This window comes from Motacilla alba, chromosome 4, assembly GCF_015832195.1.
Source record: "Motacilla alba alba isolate MOTALB_02 chromosome 4, Motacilla_alba_V1.0_pri, whole genome shotgun sequence".
Lineage (NCBI taxonomy): Eukaryota > Metazoa > Chordata > Aves > Passeriformes > Motacillidae > Motacilla > Motacilla alba.
The window spans coordinates 61465419-61486840 of record NC_052019.1 but is presented as its reverse complement, the minus strand read 5'-3'; the positions used below and the strand labels follow the sequence as shown (position 1 = coordinate 61486840).

Here is a 21422-nt window from a genome sequence, read left to right as displayed (position 1 = left end):
TTTTGTGACATAAAAGGAGTCAGAATCAGATTCTATATCAGACAATTAGGGGGGAAAGAGCAAAGGTACCACTATTAATTTCAACTCACATATCCACAGATAAAACCCAGCACAGCAATACTGTATCTAACCATGCATCTATAGCACTCATTTTTATTCTGCCATTTTCCTACTCACTTTTCTCCAATACCCATGCCAGGTGTGTGCAGTAAGTTAACTCTGTATGAAATAATAATTAGGTCTATAAAAATCAAACAAATACATAGGAAAAGACAACTACCAAACAACTTCATCTTTCTTAAGTGTGCCCACCAAGTTTAGATATGAAAACTGCATTGCCTAGTCCTGAATATTTCCATGGCCTTCAGCTTGACTTTTATGTGAGTAGGAGTATTTTATACAAGGAATATAAATGTTAGAACAGGCAATTATACAAGTGACCTTGCCTTGCTTCATTCAATAGTGAATTATTAGTCTTCTCAGCTGCAGTTTTGTAAGGCATCCTTATTGTCTTAATTAATGATCAAGGTACATCTCTGAAATCTTTACAGACACTATAGATTACATCACTCTGTTTCTAATTTACACATATTGACTGGCATATCAGTTTAAACCCTGCCACAGGTAGCTCTTCACTGCAGTCAATTTCTAAACAGAACATAACTTTTTTTCATTTTTTTTTCATAAAACAGAAAGATAATAAAGTGGAAGTAGGAGTTAGAAAGACCTGAAGACAGTTGAACCAATTCAAATGCAAAACTGAGGTTTAGAAAGCAGCTGCCAATGACAAAGATACAGCACCCGAGGGTCACCTCTCCCATGGTGTAGAATTTCACCACAGGACTCAACAGTGACAAAAGTACCCAAAAAAATGAGGTAGGGTGAAAAAAAGCAAGCAACTGCACATGGGAAAAGGAAAAATAAATAAAAATATCTGATAATATGTATTGAATGTGTGTCGTGTACACATCCCTGAACATCATAGACTGCAACAGCATCCATTAGGTCAGTCCCTAACTAAATGCATAAGGAAAACATGCAGCCTCTGGAAAGCAGCAGGCACACACAGTGGCTGCCTCTGCCTGTCTCAGAGGAAAGGAAGAGGAATAGTGCCCAATGAAATCTGCAGCCCTTTTGTTATCCCTGCTGCTGAAGCCTTTGCTCCCTGTGATCACCCAGATGACAGGTGAATTCATGCAGTGCGTCATCTTCCCAGACCCTCTGTTGCCTGCATCTCTTGCCCTGGTAAATTCAGAGCACTGCTCAGACACAAGGTGCATCTGTCAAAGACAAGGCAGGGGATTAGCAGTGTTTTCTGCATACCTCTGGATCCCTCCAGACTCAGACTGCACAGCACACCATGCTCTCCAGCTCTGCTCTCTGTTCCCTCTCTCTTGCGACACAGCACTGCTGTGAAGTAAGACCTCATGCACCTAGGGGGCAGGGGACACGCAGGTGTAGCTGGAGGAATTTGCATTCAACAGCCAAGAATAAGGAAAATAAGAACAGAATGACCAAATCTGAATTCTCAGTTAATTATATATGGTAGCTACTATGTTGAAATGCTCAAAAACTACAGGGCCAAACAAATGTCTTCACTACAAGACTACAGGATAATCCACATTATCAAATTCAAAAATCCAGTCCAATGTAATTGAAGTTAACAAAAAAAAAAAAAAAATAGAAAGAAACCAATTATTTGGATTTTAGTCTGGGTTACCATTTCCAATTCCATTCTGACCATTTCCCCATTTTTAACTCAAGCTGCTAACACAGTTAAAATCACAGTTTCACTTCTTCCTCTGTTTGGAAATATTTTGTGGATTCAATGACCCCCAACAAGTCCTATCACAGACAGAACCCAATTAGGGCTCACAAGCAAGTTGCAACCCTTGAATCATTTGCATGTATCACATGGGACTCAATCATATTTTTTCTCAGCAAAACCAACAAATTGTCAAGGTTAGGGCATTTATGGCACATCTCCTGGGGGGTGGGATGGAGAGTTGTCTTAGGTTCCAAGGTAAGATGTAACCAAAAGTATGTATTCTAGACCGCTTGTTAAAACCAGGTGGGGCAGTGTTTTTATCTCTTCCACAAACCAATCCTCCCTCTGGGGAGATATCTTCTGTTAATGGGCCATTGAGTCTCGCTGCATGACCGATAAATTACATCATCCCATTGTGAGATGCTCCATCCAGGGGGAGGAGCCAAGCATTCCTACCTGGAGATAATCTGAGATTTGGAACACCACAAGCAGCCTTATCCACTGAATTCCCAGAGGAAAAGAGCTACATAACCACCACTAGACATTCAGGGGAAGACCAGACCCTTCTACAAGATCACCACTTCAACAGAAGCACACCTGTCACTGCAGGAGGGCTGCAGCCACCATTTAATCAGACTGCTACCGACACCCTGACCAACAGGGTGTCAGGCTGTACTCTGACTCTGTCAGGTTAAGCCAGTGTTTTTTGCATTTATTTTAATTTTCCTATTAGATTGTAGATCTGACAGGGAGTCTCTTACTGATTTGCTTTCAAACTAATGCAAGAGTGAAGAGAGGAAAGATTGAAGCCAGAACTCAGGAGTATTCAAGGCCAGGTTGGATGGCACCCTGAGAAGCCTGGTCTAAAATCTCCCAAACTAAGAGTGAAGAAAGAATATAAATAAAGGCAAAGCAGCTCAGGATATTTGAATCCCACTCATAAGAGAATTTCCAATTTCCAGCAAGAGCAGCATCCTCCAACTAAAAAGAATAAAATAAATTTATGAAGGGAGAAAAGTTTGTTCCCATACTGAGATGTCAGAAATCTGACATTAAAACATGCATCCAAGACTGAAATACTTAGTTTCAGAAATGAATCATTAGTCATTTCTAAAAGAAACAATAATTAATGAGCTGAAGATGTGAGTCATAGTAACGAGCTAATAAGATTAGTGGGAAAGTAAAAATAAAGGAAAGATCATTTTATTAAGAACAGCTGGTGAGTCAACTCCCCTGAGAGCTAGTAATTGTCTATTTGTCCCTCTCAAGCACACACAAATACTACTGAATTACATTCTTAATTAAATGTTTTTCATACACTTTACAAATAGCAAAACCCATGCTTGGTTTCGTGGAAGTAGATTTGAGCTAGTAAATTAATTTGTTTTCTTTATTTGGCAGATTCAGCTCCCCATTAAACGATTTTCTAGATCTGAAAACACGATTTTATCACTTACAGAGGGTGCAAATAAACTGTAGAAATTGTTGTTGAATTCACCAGGTTTGGACACCTCATCTGAGATGCCTCCCAGATAACTGAAAGAATTTAAGCAGACTGCAATGCTGTTAGATACAGTCAAATTTAGAAAGTATAAAACTTCTATTAAAGAGACATAAAAATAGCGGGGGGGGGGGGGGGGGGAACACGCTAATTAGAACATCCTCACTCTATGATGAGGAATAAGTATTCAAGTGCAAAAATACTACCAAGACACAAATACTATATAGAGGAAAAAATGCAAATTCTCACTAAATTGACCTGGTTTTCCCTTTAAGGTAATCTGATGGATTCACATGAGCAAATGGGCTTTACAAAACACTGGAAAGATTAGCATTTGTCACTTTTGATTATCTTCAGGTAAAATATCACAATGTAATCCTATAACTTCTGCACTGAATATTTGGCACTGTAGCCTGACATGAAGAAAATGAATTGGAGTCAAATATATCTTTTAGGAATAAGCAGAATGTAACAAGAAAGATTTCCAACTCCAAGCACATAAACCTTTCTAGTGTCCAAGAGTACTGTTATTAATATTCCTCTTCAGAGTAAATCTTGCCATTAAATTATAAAATAACAAAAAAAAAAAAAAAGTAAGAAGCAGAGGCAGAAATCTCAAAGGTTTACCTCCTCTCAATTAACACTGAAAAGATTTTTTACTCTTTTGTTTACTGGGAATCTGATCCCTAATCAGTGGCTAGATTGACAATGAGCAGCAGTGCAATTCAAGTTTCTGACTGACTTTGGTAGGGGGCTGCATTTTAATGAGAAGTGCCAAAAATCAGGCGGCTACAAATAACAAGGGAGCTGGAGGAGTTGTAGCATCTCAGCCACCATTCTCCTCCCATCCATCTGCATCTCTATAATGCTCAGAGAGATTGAAGAAAACACCCCTAATTTTCTATTTCTCTCACTCAGTCCTCATAGATGCAAAGTTGACTCTATAATTAGAATGAATGGGCAGCACACATTAGCTAGACATGACAGTCCCATTATTTAAAAACAGTATAAAAAATAGATTTTATCAAACATTTTGATATCCTGATTTTATAAAATGTCTGATCGTATCAAGCTCTGGTGACTTGCTATACAGCTACTATTTCTTGGTGTTTTGGAAAAGAAGGAATAAATGAAGTGAGAAGAACACTGGAAAAATCTAATAGACAAACTGTCTGATCTCAGACCCCAAGGTCACAGCAAAGCAATTCATTTCTTGGTTTTTCAACAGCACAAGACATGATTTATCAATCTGAGACCAAACTTATAAACACTATACATCTCAATAATATGTTCTTTGCACTGTGTAATTTTTTAAACAATGATAGATTGCCTGGGCTGGACCAAAGTTATTTTACAAACAGAAATGAAATATTTGCAAATGAAATGGTTCAATGGGGGGGGGGGGGGGGGGGGGGGTAAGGGGCAGGAGAGAGAAATGGAAAAGAATAAAGAAGAGATAGAGAGAAAGAAAGTATTATGCCAAATAGCAGCTGTACTTAACTGTAACTGCAAAGTAATATATGCTGTAACGTGTTTTCAGAATCCACATCCTTTGAAATTCTCTTATTTTTGTCCACTAAATGAAAAATATTTCCTAAGTTCAACACCACCTACAAAAACCTACACTGCCAAAGAAAAAATACTATTTAATAAAACAAGGGCTATAAATTAACATCTCTGTCAAGCTGTCCACTTGATGACAGATGGCCTAGAAGTCAGTAAGGAATTTGTGTCTAAGCTTCCCTCCCCTTAAAGTAAAATAATATTTTCTCTCTCTTCCAACACAAGCCTAATCCTCACAACTTGATGCATTCAGGCCAATCATCTACTCATAGCGATGATGGAGCACAATTTTGTTAAAGTGGGATTGTCTTTGGCCAGTATCTGACACAACCTGGCTCTGACTTTGACAAGGCTCTGAAGGTGTTGCTGTGATGTGAAAACACTTGTGTTAATCTTCTCATCTGGAGGCTGCCAAAATTCTTGATGAACTATAGCACTGATCCCGGACTGCTCAGCCTAGGAAGGGAAGAGGCAAGTGCTCTTCAGGCATGAGCTGCTTTTAGGGTCTTGATTGAAAAACCTCAGCCTGTTTCTTGAGAATACAGAGTGGGTGCTCAAGAATACAGATGAGATCAAAGACTATGTACAAGAAATGAGTCTGGAAGTTCAACATGCATGATTTCTAGTCCTCTAAATTTCAACATGCATGATTTCTAGTTCTCTAAATTTCCTGCTTCAGACAACATGGCTCCTGTCAATTTTCAGGTGACAAACTCTCTCAGAGACCTGGCTGTTCCTTCATTCACTTATTATTTAACAATAAGACCTCAGTTTGAGACTCATAGAGTAACAAAATCAAAAAGATCAAAGCTGCAGGTGATGTGGCTGCACAAGTTTGTTTTGGTGAAGTTCTGCTTCAAGGATTGTTTAGGTATTTTATTCGAAACAACAATCGCTATTCACCCAGCCTGTACATGCAAAGCATAATTTTCAAAAAAAGGAAAAGAAATTTGTTGCCACACTTTAATGTTGTTCCACGTATTCTTGATGCTAAAATTAGTTCAGCTTATTTTTAAAAATTGTGCATTAAGACTGCAACCACAGCTCCTTCTAAAATAAGCATTAACTTCATGTTTCTTCAGGTCCTACTAATAGCTGCATAAGAGAAGCACTTGAATAAAGAGGAATAAAGAAATGAGCTCAGGCTTAAAAATGAGACATCAAAAGGGGGTTTAACAAAAGACAGAAACAGCTACTTTTACATCTTATGATAATTGGGGTTATAATAATGTCCTTTCACAAAAGAAGGAACAGTGGCATTTCCAAAGTGAGAATTCAACACTACTTCCAAAACTCTGTTCAAAAAGTAATGACATTCGCTTTGAGATTTTTTTTTTAAGTCTTTCTGTTCTCCCTTCTGTACTGTAAAGGGTGCTTGCTCCCCTTGTTACTGCTTTGCTCATTCCCACTGTTTCTGCTCTCCCTCTCTAGGGTTTCATATTGCCTCGGCACCCCAATGTGTCAAACCCGGAGTATTTATCCTACTTATAGACCTAAGCGTGGAATTTATTGCACCTGGGCAGGCAGCTGCATGTCTACCGATTCCCACAGCCTCCAAAGCCCTTCCTGCCTCTACAAAAGCTGCTTGGAGCACAAAGGGGACTGGGTTAGAGCACAAGCATCCCCCTTTCCCTGCCTCTCTCCTGCATTTCCAATGACACATGCCATATTCCAAAAGGTCTTCTTGGTGCCAGGCACCACAGAAAGAAATGCAATCCCTATCTGGGAAACTTAATGTCTAAGAGCAGATGCTTCCATCTTCCTACACATCTCAGGATATATTCTATGGTCCACCTCCACAGAATGTTTTGGGTTGGAAGGAACCTCAAAGATCACCTTGTTCCAATTTTGTGGTCATAGGTGGGGACACCTTCCACTAGACCAGGCTGCTCAAAACCCCATCCCCACTCCCTGCTAGACCATTCCTGCCATCCCTCTGCTGTAAACCTGGCACATCCCCTTGGTACATTCACTGGGGGTTTGCAGCCTGCTGGTTCACATGGGGATGGAGCTGATCATTCACCTCAGTTACTTCCAAAGCTGTTGCACATCTGGAAAAGCACAACTGTGACTGATTCTCAGGCAAATATTTACTTTGACAGGCGCAGGGCAGAAGACGCTGTGCTCACCTCTTCTGCTGTAAGTAATTTGCACCCATCCTACCCACTGATAGACATTACAAATTGCACATCTGGAGCGGTTACAAGCTCTAAGTGTTCAAGCCTGTACTTTCCTCTTCCTTTTAAAAATCAGTAGCATCATACCAACACAGAAGTACAATACAGTAGAATCACAGAATAGTTTGGGTTGGGAGGTACCTTAAAGTTGTAGCTCCAAGCCCCCTCCCCATGGGCAGGGACACCTTCCACTAGACCTGGTTGCTCAGTGCAACTTTTAACATAAGGCTCACAGCAAGAATGAAAGACAGTTGAGTCTTAATAAATGCCTACAACAACAGGACAATTAGTGGCTCATCTAACATTTGCATTGGGTTTAGTGGGAGCTGAAACAGTTGCCACTGAGATTAATCCACACTGTTCCCTTGCCCTGTAGCTTTGGGAACAATGGTGGAACAGCCCTTGGTTCAGGACACCTTTCCAACAGAGCCATTCACAAGTGACAACCAGATAAAAAATACATTCCAAATGTTTCCTTTAATTGCTTATTTCAGCTCAAGGGATTCAAGAATCCCCACTTACAGGTGGTGCAGAGGTCTCTGTCAGCACAGACAGTAACAATCCATTTGTCCCACCATCACTTGCCACTTATTTAGCAATTTTTAATATCCCACTCTCTTCTATTCTATATTATACATTTGCATGGAGATTGGGCATCTACTCATCCTCTCAAAGTGCAGCCTCCAGAGGAAGAGTCATGAAGGGAAGTTCTAAGAGCCTTGTGATAACATTGCACATGTAATAGTGAGCTGGTGTTTTTTTTTCCAGTGCCATCCTGGAATACACTAAACCAGCCACGTTATGTGGTTTGCCCTCCAGTCCTACATCCTCACTGGCAGCACACATAACTTCAGCAGCTCTCCAAGGATAACCTGGAGAACAGAGGAGTTCTCCCAAGAAGGGAAAAGACAGTCTTCTCTCGCATCCTAGCTGTAATGAAAAAAAACATCAGAATCGAACCAGCACCACTTCTCTTAGCTGAGATTTTTCATGCATCAAGGGGTGCTTAGCTTTTAAAAAAGGGGAACTATGCTTTTGAGTCCCATGCAGCAGAGAGCAAAATGTTCAAAAAATAGGCACTACTCTGACTCAAATCATAAAAAACTCAACATATATAAAAATAGCTATAATGAAAATTACCAAGAATTCCAATTAAAAGAACTGCAGAGACACAGAAGTGTTTGAAAAGTCACAAAGGGTGTAGACATCTGCGCATTTAAAAAGATCACACAGTATTGGTGGTAACCACATGATAATTTACCAGTTATATTGCTTATAGCTGAATTTAACCATACCTTGCTAGAGCAAGACTCTAGCTCCTAACCTATCTCCCCAGAATTTCCTGAAGTACTAGATGTCCTGGACCAGAATCCCTTCACAGCTACATTTAGTTTCACATTTGAAATCAGTCTGTCACACAACAGTTTTTCAAAAATAAAAAATAAATCTGTAGGTTGTCTTTTGGTTTTAGTGTCTGCCTCTCATGATTTTATAAAGAGAACAATCCTTGGTAGCTAAACCTTAGATCATCCAGCTTGAGTTCATGTGTGTTCCAGGTCTGGGAATCTTTAGCCAGCTGCTCTCCACTGACACAAATGATTTAAAAGCACAGAAGCCTTCAGGTTTGAAAAGAACTCTAAGACCAGTGAGTCCAACCATTAAACCAGCACTCCAAAGTCCACCACTAAACCATGTCCCCAAGTGCCACATCTACACATTTTAAATACATCCAGAGTCATATTTTACTAAACCACAGCTCCTAAAACGGCATTTTATCAGAACTGAAGACTACCAGTGAAAAACCCATTTGTACATAGATATCTGTCATAATGATTACTCAGAAATATTAATGCAGTATTTTCTGCTTGCATTTGTCTGGTCTCAGATTCCAATCACACAATTCTCACTCTACATATCCAGATCACATCAAAGAGTCTGCTAACATACAACCATCCCAAAGTCACGGAAACAATGGAAATCTGCCAGTGTTTCTACCAGCCCCATGTTTTATCATCCATTTCCTTATAACGATTTTCAGGCCTCTGAAATAGCACCAGGTTTGGGTCAGACTTTGAAGAAACCAACAAAAATCTTCTGCATGTTCCCAGTCAGTGGCTTGGGGTTTTCTTTCCCTATATGTCTCAGATTCATATTATCTGAGTGTACAGTGCTGGGGGTCCTTTTAAAACAATAAGTAATTTGGTAGCCAGCCAGCTATCTTATTTTAAAAACATAAGAAAATTTAGCCATTAATGTCTTTATCAAGTAAATAGCTTCTTTTCCTCAAAGAAAAACAAATTGATCTGGAAAGGCATATTTTCTCTAACTTTTAGAAAAAGTTAATAGCTTTTTATTACTGGCCCGATCTACCAAAACACATCTACCAAAACAGATAGGACAGACAAATCAAACTCTCCCTAACAGGACAACTTTCCATGTTTTACAGGCAGGTGATGTGGGAGTATTCAGCTCTGATTGGAAACAGGCTCCAACCCATATCCCCTGTTCAGTTTCATTAGATTGGATGCTTTGTGACATGTATTCAAGATCCTGCATTTTTGAGACATCTAGAACAAGTAGAACTAAGTATTTGATTACTATTTAAACACAGCAAAACTGACAATATTGCAGCAGAAAAGTTTCTTGGGCAAGATTTCCCTGACAGGATACCAGTGGCTTCCACTGAAAAGAGCCGCTGATAGTTACTCGTATCCTGAGGGGGAGAACTAGAGCCCTAGAGATCTACTTAATTCTGGAATATACTAAAACAGCCACGCTTTCAGTGCAGATAAAAGCAGAATACATAATAAGGTCACAACAGACCAAAAATAGCAAATTTTCAAGCAGTTGCAATTCAAATAGAGACCAGATCTGCTGGAAGGCAAGTGGCTTGACCAGCATACAGAACTTCTGAAGATCACTACTTTTACAACATTTTAAATTTCATGACCATTTCTCAAAAGTCAAGCAAAACATCAAGTACGTACTTTTCAGGGTTTTCCACTTCTTCAGTAACAAAATTGAGGTAAAACCTAGAAAATAGTTATAAAATGTGTTATAAGATTTATTCTTATATTCTTATATTTTTATACTGCATTTCTTTCACTAAGAATCAAGAAGATGCTTTTAGTTAAGCACTGCTGTTAATTACGGTAGGCTTTGCAGGCCCATGTTTGGATTAAGGAGAGAGTGATATTTAACCTTCCCTTATCCTCACACTCAGGAAGGAAATTCTCAGAAAAGACAGCAAAGCAGGAAAAGGACAATAACTATGTAAAGTCAGTGTGTAATTATTTTCTTTTTCCCCTGACATACTACACAGTTAATGGTTTACTCTAATTCCATACATACACACATGCATGCACACTTCAAGCTTTATATTCCATTTGTGCTTGCTACCTTTTACAGTTTCAAGTTATATTGGCAAAAAGTCTCATCAGAGTACTCAGCGAGGGCTCCTTAACAATACAAAAACTGAAGCCTTAGAAAAACCCCTCCTAAACCAAGAACTTTCTCATCAGTTTGTTGTGTAGAATCTCAAACACAGGCTGCTAGCCCTGCATGCTCTTACACAACCTTCAGTACAGGTTGCACTCTGATCATATTCCAGCAGCATTCACGAGAGAGCTCGGGATGGGAATTCATAGGAACTGCTCACCCGGCACAGCCCTGCATACAAAGCAACCATAAGCCTCAAGGGCACTGAACCCTCTGTTCTACATTTACTAGCACGTGTGCCTGGCTGGATCACAACTGTGCCTGGCTCAGAGACAGGCCCAAAGTCACATCTTGTCTAATGAAACAGAGCAGTCAATACAGCACCTATGCTGGCCTTCTGCACTTGTGCAGAAAGACAAACGGCACCTGAGCCAGCAGTGAATAAACTACTGCTAACTAATCTGGCAGAAAGTCTGGGAGCTTTCCCCATCAGAAGTCTTGGAACAGAACTGGATTAGCAGAATAAATTAACGCTGGCTCGTGGCTTTTAAAAAATAGTGATTTTGCAGCTGCGAATGAAATGGTCACCTTATGCAAAAATATCAGAACTTGGTTTTAAACTTTCTAGTGCACAGGGCACAGAAGATGATTTAGGTTAGATACATGGAGGAAAGTCTTTCCAGTGAGGGTGCTGGAGCACTGGAACTGGTTGCCCAAGGAAGCTGTGGATGCCCCATCCCTGGAAGCATTCAAGGTCAGGTTGCACGGGGCTTTTAGCAACCTGGTCTAGTGGGAAGTATCCCTATCCTTGGCAGGGGGATTGGGACAAAATGATCTTTAAGGTCCCTTTCAACCCAAACATTCTGTGATAGCCCAGCATCTGTCCTTTTATTGATGCAAAGGCATGTTTCCTTGCATTGTTTTCTCCACTTGTCCTTTTTCAGCCAACATTTTACATACCCTATAGTCTATATTTGCTCTTGGCAGGATGAACTCACACACAGAAGAGATACTGCTTTTCTTTTCTTCAAAGCTGTATCTTTAAAAGTTAACAAGTAAAAATTAACAGTCTTGTGAGCTATGCATAAAATTCTGCCTGCATCCCAGGACACATCACCAACACTTCCAACACTCCTTCATATTCAGCTAATTGCATTGATTTAGCCCCATGAAACTGATAGTGCAAGGATATTGCCACTCCACTTAATGGTCTGCTCCTCCCTGATGAGGTGATGAACTTTAGCTGATGACAAAGAATAATAGACAGCTGGGAAGAATCACTAGCCAAATTAGGTCTTTTTCCTGCTAATTTCTTTTATAAGTAGCAAATAAGGACCTTGAAATAAAAGTCAGAAGGTGTAAAGGGGAAAAAAAAGGTAATTTTTATTGCAAGGCTTTGAACCGTTATGCAAAAAATGGGAAAGAAGCAACAGAATAACAGTATTTTTGATGAAGCATTTTGCAGGAAAGAAACTCTGAATAATATTAAAGAGCTTTTAAAATTGCTTTCATACAAAAACTTAGGTTAATATTTAAAAAGGGAGAAACCATCACATGCATGGATGAGAGACATGAGAGACATGAGTCAGTTATAGGAGAGAGGGGGAAAAAAGTAGAGATTCTCCACATAATCAATTCCATTTCTTTGAGCTTCAAAATACCAGGCTCTTTTCTTACATATCTATCCCAGATAAAGGCTTTGGACTCTCTTGGGTTTCTTCCCCCGCTGCCATTTAGTATATAAAGTTCTGTTCATACTTTAGTGTGCACATTTATAATGCTCCTGCAACCAGGGAGTTACAGATGGGCAGAGAACTCCAATGCTCGACCCATTGTCCTTTCATATTAAATAAATAAACCCCTTATCTTGCAGCCCTCGTCTTTTGTGCAAGGTAAAGAACTTGGCTGCCTGTGAGGCTATGGAGAGCAAAGGGAAGACCTGCAGACAAAGCTATCTCAAAATAAGCCCACTCTGTGCACTGTAGTCTGCTTTCTTCCCCCCAGGCTGCTGCTGCGAAAGCCCTTTGGCACTGCGCAATGCAGAGCCCTCAGGAGCATGAATAAATTGTAAAGGCAGATTCGAGAATAGGCAGCACCTTTCAAACCAGCTGCTGTGTACTTTGGAGGGAAAAGAGAGAAAGAACTTGAAAGTTCTAAGCAGGATACCTGAAGGTAGATTCTCATACCTTTGCTCACAGTCACTCACACCTGACTTTTGTGGAAGCCAGTTGGATTTCTTTCAAGTATGGTCCAAATCTCTCGGACCGAGAAGTGTAAAAAATCTAGAGATTTTTATTCTGTTTTGTGGTCTACGCCAATCTCATTGATTCTTACTTGTCAAATACTGCTTTTACAAAGCAATGCTAAGGGCCTCTTCATAACAGAATCGTAGATTTAGTTTTTATATAATTACTGACTTCTTCAAAAAAATATTTAATGAAAAAATGAAGAATATTCCTTTCTTGTGGTGTGATTATTGTGGCGGTCAGTGCATGTTTATATATTGTGCACTGAAAAAGAAAAATCTTTCCTTTGCAGAGCTGCTTGCACAATGACCACTGAGCATATGGAACAGTGGTAACAGCTACCCTAGCTGTATGATGTAGCTTGGCAAAAGATGTAGAATGTACTACCCATTACTTCATTGAAAAAAATAGCTTTGTTAAAGCACATTAGTGTTTGTTTTCAGGACAAATACATATAAGTTTCATCCACTTACCAGCCTGAATAGGCATACATTCCTGAATAGAAAGCAAGTGGTAATCCCATAACAGTGGCATCATTCCCTGCAAAGGCATTTTTAAAGTGCTGTGTTTCTCCTGCAAAATCAACCAAAAAAAAAAAGTTGAAAAATAAGCTCTTTGGTCATAACTACTTAAAATATATATATATATATATATATATAAAACACATCATGGAACATTTAATCACCCAACAGTTCACTGACATCAAGTTCTGCCCCTTGACCTTAAATTCTGACACAACCCTTGCAGCCATAATGTGCCAGCAATTGTAAAAGGCTTTGTGGAATCTGTATTCATACAATAGGAGAATTTGACCTATTCGTTTCTTTCAAAGCATGCTGAGCTTGATGACACTCACTGCTCTGTCATTTCCAGCAGTGACTTACATCAACATGAAAGAACAGAATGAGCTCAGTAGTTTTTGATGTGGAAAATTTCACTTGTTCAACATTTTAATCAGAAGGAACTTTGCTGGCATTTCACTCAGAAGCAACATTTATAAGATAAATAAACTCAAAATCCTAAACATTTCTACTGTTGAAAAATGAGTTTAGTAATCCCCTACCATGATAATCAATACTGTATTAATATTAGATCGAGTAAGATTTATCTACATACCTATAAATGCAAATATGCAAAACTTTTGTTATGCTCTTATTAATTTACAAAGTCCTTCATGATTTGTAAAATATCCCCACCATATCCCAAATTTCCTGAAAAGCAATGATCCTCCACAGATACAGAGCAGGAAGAAACTTAATTAATTCAGAGTTAAATTAGCAATGAGTCAAATCCTCTACCTTTTATTCTATTTTTACCAAGCTCTCAGTCAAAATTCCCATTGAAGCAGAGCCTTTTTGGGAGAACTGTGACCAGAAGAAGGTTCCAGTGGAGAATCAGGGACATTAGCTGAGCTACTCCAGGGCAACAACCCCCAACCAAACCTGGGTTTGACCTGCTCCAAAGGTCTAGGAAAAGTGGGGTGTATGGGAAGAGAGAGAAATTTTGCACATTTCATGTGTCATGTGCCACAGGAAATGGCATTGCAAGTGCCAGAAAGAAAGTGAAAAACAAGAAAACAAAAATAGTGAATCAGCAGAGTGCTACACAGGAAAACTTTTATTTCGGAGTCTATATTAACCACAGAGAGCAGCCTGTCCCTGAGAAACTGAGCTCACTGCACAGACTAACACTGTGCTCTTCACTTGGGTGGGACATAGCCCAAAACTGTGACAGTTTTTGTTAGATAAAATCTGCCCCCAATACACTCAAGAGTGCTCCCTGCTCTGCCCCTGTGTGCTGAATGGCTGCTTGTGCTCTATGTAGTTGTTGTAGGGAGGGTGACCTGGGGCTTGTCACCATCTCACACCTGCTGCTCAGAGGGCTGGAATGGGAAAGTCTGTACATGTAGCTGAGCACCTGTCAGTGAAAAAAGAGCCTTTACAAGGGCATGTAGTGACAGGACAAGGGGAAACGACTATAAATTGACAGAGGGCATGTTTACATTAGGGCGTGTTAGGAAAAAATTCTGCCCTGTGACAGGGATGAGGCACTGGAACAGATTGTCCAGAGAAGCTACCCAGGATGCTCTGAAAGTGTTCAGGGCTTTGGATGGGCCTTTGAGAAACATGGCCTAGTGGAAGATATCTCTGCCCACGGCAGAGGGTTTGAACTAGATGATCTTTAAGGTCCCTTCTAACCCAAACCGCCATGTGATTTTGCAGCTCTGTGAATTGGGAGCACCCTCTAGCATCACACACAGGTACCATGACTAGGGACTAGCACAGTCAGAGCAGCCATCCTGCCTGGACTAGGCATGTGCTCTGGGGAAGTGCATGTGCATCTGCCTTTAAATCCCATCCTGCCCCTTTCACAAAGTTCAGGCCAAAGACAGATTACAGAGAAGAGCAGTCCATTTGCTCCTTGGAAAAGCAAGTCTGATTGGAATAGTCTCATTGGCATGCTGAAGGAAATACCAGTTCATCCCAGTATAGTTCCACTTCTTATCAATGACATGACAGTACAGAGCCTCAGTTAAGCAAGCACAGACTAATTAAGAGATTTTGCTGCTATAAGCATTATGTGGTGGAGGCAAGTGGGGTAAGACTGCTGAGGGTAAAGATAAAAGCTCTTTAAAAGCATTTACTTTTCATTTCATACCTTTAATTAGCTGGATAACTCCAGGGACTATAATTATCAGAATTGCTACAAGCTTACAAAAGGTAAGGAACATCTGAATGCGGGCACTCCAGCTGACACTTGTGCTATTCAGGACCATCACCAGTGCTGTGAGGGGGAAAAAGAAAAGTCAGAAAGAAATAATTGTCACAAAATTCTTTGCCAGCAGAGAGGTGACACAAACAACAGATCCTGATGCATTAAAGGAAATACACCCCGACAACCCTCTCCAGCTCTTGTCCTCCCTCTTCTTCCATCCCCTATCAAGGTACCACACCAAAGGCTTGAGCCCTGTGCCTCACCCACGGCACTGACCATCCATCTGTGCCTTCTCTGCCTGACATCCTTCACACCAAGTTACAGCTTCATTGACCCAGAATTGTCAGCTGCTGGTAGATAACTGGCTGGCAGGATGCTTCTTCAGATGAAAGAAATTATTTGCCCAACCCTTGTCCCTCCAGATTTTTTTGTCAGTGCTACTTTCAGTAGAGATTTGTAAATTTCATAAAACAATAACAATTAATAACTATATTGAACTTTCTCACCCTCATTTAGGCTACACAAAAATTTACAACTGCTTCACCTCTGGTCCTCTTTTCCATGTTCTCCCCACTTTTTGCTGTACCACCAGAGATGCAGGAGGGCCAGAGTGCAAGTACTGTGCCCACCCTTACTAGGAATCAGTGAAGAAACAGACTTTTTACTTCTTGAAAACAATGCCCAGGTCTGCAGCTCAGTAGCATGTGGAGAGATCAGTGAGAAGGGTATTTACATCCTGCCTGGTCAGTTTGCATCTCCTTCTGGGTCAGGGACAGCATCTTCTAGCATTTCCTACAGAACTGACTGACAGGAGGAGGGCAGGTCTTGTCATTTTAGTGCCACTTATTCCAGTTTACTTAAACAGAAGGAGTTTAGATATTAAAAACAAAATTTTCCCTAAAGAATGGAAGATGGGAGCCATTTTACTAGATAAAAAATCTCTTTCCCCTGCTGCTCCAGGTAAACATGGTCAAGCATGTTCTTCTCTTTCTTGCCATCATATGGAGCTAATGAAGTAGCTCCTCATCTCAATCCTCCCATAATTCAAGCTCTCTCAAGAGCACCAGTTTGTGTAAATCATCAGCCACGTCACACATCTCAAGACACACAAGAGCACAATTTGCTAGTTTGTAGGAGCTAGCATTGTAAAACTGGCATGGCACAGGCTTTCTGGTAAAAAACCCCACTGCTTCATCTCAAGTCTTTTATACAGTTTCTCTTCACTAGTGAGGTTAAAAATTTTTTTAAATCTTCTCATTTCAACTGAAAGTAGTTTGAGTTCAATAGAACTGGGAGAAAATTCCAAGTAATCTGGATCCCAATGTATTTTTCATATGTTCTTAATAAAATAAAAATTCTAGGAGGAAAAAATAAAGGTATTTTTCTAGAATTTTTATTTGGAAGAGAGACAGTTCCACTCTCAAATGAGCAATTTACAAGTCAATATATACTCACAACACCACCTAACACAATTTTTTCACCAGAAAAGGATCTTGGAGATCAAATTCTTTACTCAGTTCTGTATCTCACCATACTTCAGAGCTGAAGTGTTCTGAAGTCACAAAAAAATCACTTGGACTTCTGCAACATTTCACTTGAGACCCAAACATGCAGTTTTTCACTTGAGACCCAAACACTTTTTTTTTTTTTTACCTCTTTGTATACCTATATTTGACAAGCAGCAGAAAATCCCAGAGTCCTAATTCAATACTCTATTGTTCCAATATTACACTGACATATCTTGACTCATTTAAATTTTGAAAGATCCTTTTAGGTTGCTGACTAATATTAGTGCTGTTTGAGTTTTCCTGTCTTTCCCTGAGGCTTGATTACCAACAAGACTAACAACTGTTATTTAAGCAAAATATATTTAAAATATTCATTTGACCAGAAGTGCTTCAGTTATAAAAATCTAATGCCATAGTAAAGCACTAGCTTATTTTAATTTTCCTAGAAGACTCAGGATAAAATTTTTCTTCTGTAGAAAGTGAAGCCCAGGCATAGACCAGAGCACAAGAAAATGTCAAGAAGGAGTTTTTTGTGTAAGAGAATCTGCAATTTGATACCCAGTTTACTCAGAGTTCAAGTTGACTGCAGCAATCAGTCTGTCAACCTTACACAGGTCAGAGTAGGTAACATGAGTGGGGAGAGCTCCTGCAGGTCTTCTAATGCACTGGTTTCACCTTTCTGATACACATATGAGAATGTTACTGGATGGAATGGCCTCAAGCACTTCAGGAAAAGTGTCAGCCACAACTTCTCTGCACAACTTGTGCCAGTGTGTTACCAGCCACATCAGAAAAATTTCTTCCATATATCTAATCTAAACCAGCCCTTTTCCAGCATGAAGCCATTTCCCCTCATCCTGTTGTCATGGTTTAAGCCCAAATGGAAATTGAACCTGGCAGCTGCTTGCTCAACTCTCCCCTTTCTCCCCTCACCCACCACTGGAATGAGGAGGAGAGTCAAAGTAAAACTTGTAGGTTGAGATAAGAACAGTTTAATAGCTGAGAACAAAGTAAAATACAGTAATAATGTAAAGGACAATAATAATTATGATAACAAAAAGGAAAAAAAGCAAGTGCTGCACAATACAATTGATCACCACCCACTGAATAGACCCAGATCCCCCATTCTCAAACCCAGATCAGATGCCCTTTCATTCAAATCCTCCCAGTTTATATACCAGGCATGATGCTCTATAGCGTGGATTATCCCTTTGGTCAGTTTGGATCACCTGTCCTGGCAATGCTCCTCCCCAGTTTCTTTTGTGAATCTCCTCACTGTCAAAGCATGGAGGCAGGGAAAAAATGCCCTTGACTGTGGGTAAACTGGACTTAGCAAAAAACCAAAATATAAGTGTGTTACCCACACCATTCTCATTCCAAATCCAAAACACAGCCCTGTAGTAGCTACTGAGAAGAAATTAACACTAACCTGGCTGAAACCAGGAGACCTATCACTGTGTCCTTATTTGTAAATAAATCCCTTGTAAAAGTCCCTTGTAAAAAGTCCCTTGATAAAAATGTCCTTTTGTAGTCCTTCACAAGAGTAAGTACAGATTTGGAGGACTGCAATAGTAGTAATTCAGGTTGCAGAGCTGAGACTTAAGTGCTTACAAGTGCTTTGAAAATTTGAGGCCAGTTTTATTTTTTTAAATTTTATTTTATTGTACTTATTAGGCTGTAAGAGTTTCCAGTCTTCTTTATAACATAATACTTCATAACATAAATGCATTCTTGATTATTGTATACTAATAATAATAGTAGTGGTATTTTACAATAAAATATTCGGTGTCAATGGTTCTATGTGCATGACACTTGTCTAGAAATGTGGGGCTTACACCAGTACCATGAAGCAGCAGCATAGTACCGGTTGTGTTGGCAACTGGGGAGTGAAAGGCAATGGGGAAGTGGAGTCAAGAAGAAAACTGCTAAAAAGCAAGAAAAGATGATGACAGCTGTGCCAGGGCTCAGGAAGGACGTTATATTCTGGGACTGTGGCCATTAGTCAACATCTCTCTTCAGAATAGAGCCTATTGGAGGTATTTAGAGAAAATGATTGCAGACACTTTGATAAGGGAGCACAGCAAATATCAGAAGGAGCAGCAGTTTCTCAGAAAAGGGGAAGTGAAAGGAGGACTCGGGTTTAACTTTTCTAACTAAAATCAGGCATTGAGTGTGGCTGCATTCTCAATGAAGAGACAGCTCCAGAGGATGAATAACAAAACCTCTGTGAGATGCCTATCGCAGATGAGATCGTTTACCTTCAGGAAGTTCCTCTTTCCTCTTTCTCCACTGTATGGGGAGCACAGAAGATTACCTAAACTAAACACGTTGCTAAGATGAATCCTAACCAAGAGTAGTGTGGAGGGTGAACAAAATGGGGTTCATGAACAATCAAACATAATGGATATACCAAGCATGTTTTTCACAATCTCTTCCCTTCCACAGACACAGCTACAGACAGATAACAAAATCTAATGGGAGAAGCAGCAGTGAGCATTACATCCTGGCCTACTTTTCAGAATGTATTTACCATTGCCTCAGCAGGAGACCAAGAAAACTGCTCTCCCATAACTTGTCAGACTTTTAGGGTCAAAGCATTCAAAAAACGCCAAAAAATACCCTCAATTTGCAGACCCTAATGAGCCAATTAAAAGTCACAGGAAGCACAAGAGCACCTATCAGAGCATATTTGCAAGAGCATATCAGAACAGATCTCTGCAAGCCAAGAGATATTTTAATGTAAACTGCTTGTCTGATGACTGCCAGCAGTAGAGAGGGCATCTGCAACATCTGCTATGATGAGGGGAAAAAAAGGCATCTAATTATAGACTCACCCAGACACCTATAAAACTTGGGGCTGGAGCATTTGCCAGCAAGCACTGATAGACCTGTACAGTTAACCATAGTTTACAAGCATAACTTTACTTCTAACAGCCAAAGTTTGGGGTATTTGAGTTTTAAGGCAGATTTCTCAAAAAAATAAAATTTAAAAAGAGGGGAAATTATATATTATTGCAGTGTAAAGTGCCCAAAATACACATATGAATTAGTGTAAGAACACATGTGAATTGCTTAGTGGTTTTCAGTCTCACAGTTTTTAATGGCTCAAACCTGTTTACCTGCTTTCTGATACGGAGGCCATGTGAAAAGTTTGGAAAAGGCTCAGTTCCTATTCGGGCTACATGTTGATAGAAGAATTTGATACCTTTGCACAGTCCAATTTATCCCTTCCTGTTACCATTATATTTAAGTTTACCACTAGGAAAATAATTAATAGATACAAATAAAGCAATATATGAATATAGGGCCTTTTTTGCAATGATTGGCATGGTGACAGGATGTTTCTTCATTACAAGAAACAATAAATATGGAGGAGTCTATCCAATTTTACTTCAAGAGAAAAATTAGTTTTAAACTCTTTCTCCTAAAAAGACTACCTTCAGCATCTGAACAAAGGTTGACAACATCCCTTTGCTTTGTATCCTGGAGCTATTTTGATCTGCTGGGAACAAAGCAGGGAGTTAAAAGGACTAGTCTCCTGCTTGCATTTTCTTCAGCTGCCCTTCCCTGTGCTGGAGCACATCCAGCTTCTCTCTCCTCTACCTGGTCATTTATTTTCATAAAATTGCAGTAATTACATATCTTGTCTCTGGAAGTGTTCAAGGCCTGGTTGGATGGGGCTTTGAGCAACCTGATCTAGTGGAAAATGTCCCTGCCCATGACAGGTTGATCTTTAAAATCGTTTCCAACATAAACCATTCTATGATTCTATGAGTCTCTGAAATGTATAGTATAATAAAAATCTTTGAGATGTCTGCTTCTCTTTCATATACCGTTAAATTAACCAAGTTGAGAAAAAGTATATGGCAGACGGACAAATTGAGATCTGCATATCCAGTATTTGATCTAGGTTTTTCTCGGTATGAAGATTTGTTTAAGAAACACCAAATGAATTTAAGTGATTTTTAACTTTGAAAAGAACAGAAAGGTTTTGCTTCAGAGGTTCAGAAAGCTGTGGCACCTGAATAGAGACTCCACATGAGCATCCTTCTCTCTAAGGAGACATTGAAATGTTTGGACATTTTGGTTGGTTGGTCATGGTAAAAAGAGAAAAACCATAATAAAGGCAACTAAAAATGAAAGCAGCATATTGTAGAACAGAAAATTTGTTGTTACAGATTGTTCAAGGTTGCTCTGAACAGATGATTTTGAGGGGAATTTTGTGCCCAGCATATGTCTTTTTCCTATAAATAACAAAGCAAGAACAAGGGATTTTTTAAATGTCACCATGTCCAGTAATTCCATTTTAACTCTCATCTGATCTACATCTCCTCTGCACTTTCCTTTTTCACTGAAGAGGCACAGAGATGGGGAGCAGAATGGCTGTAGCCCCTCCATGAGAAATATTTTTTGGTGACTGGTAGAGAAGCAATAGTATTTGCCACTTCCCAGCATAATCCTGGTTGCATCCATCTCAGTCAACTTTTTAATAATAGGCCTAAGATG

General features: G+C 39.7%; 1 protein-coding gene across 4 annotated transcripts in view; it reads right to left on the bottom strand.

The window, feature by feature from the left end:
• SLC7A11 (solute carrier family 7 member 11) overlaps positions 1 to 21422 on the bottom strand; it is a 64557-nt gene that overhangs the window by 29751 nt on the left and 13384 nt on the right. For all 4 annotated transcript variants that reach the window (XM_038136268.1, XM_038136270.1, XM_038136271.1 and 1 more), the window contains 3 exons: positions 15352 to 15477; positions 13167 to 13266; positions 9997 to 10041 (listed from right to left, as the gene is read on the bottom strand). In XM_038136268.1, the coding sequence (XP_037992196.1) occupies positions 9997 to 10041; positions 13167 to 13266; positions 15352 to 15477 (271 nt within the window). The remainder of the gene's footprint in view (positions 1 to 9996; positions 10042 to 13166; positions 13267 to 15351; positions 15478 to 21422) is intronic.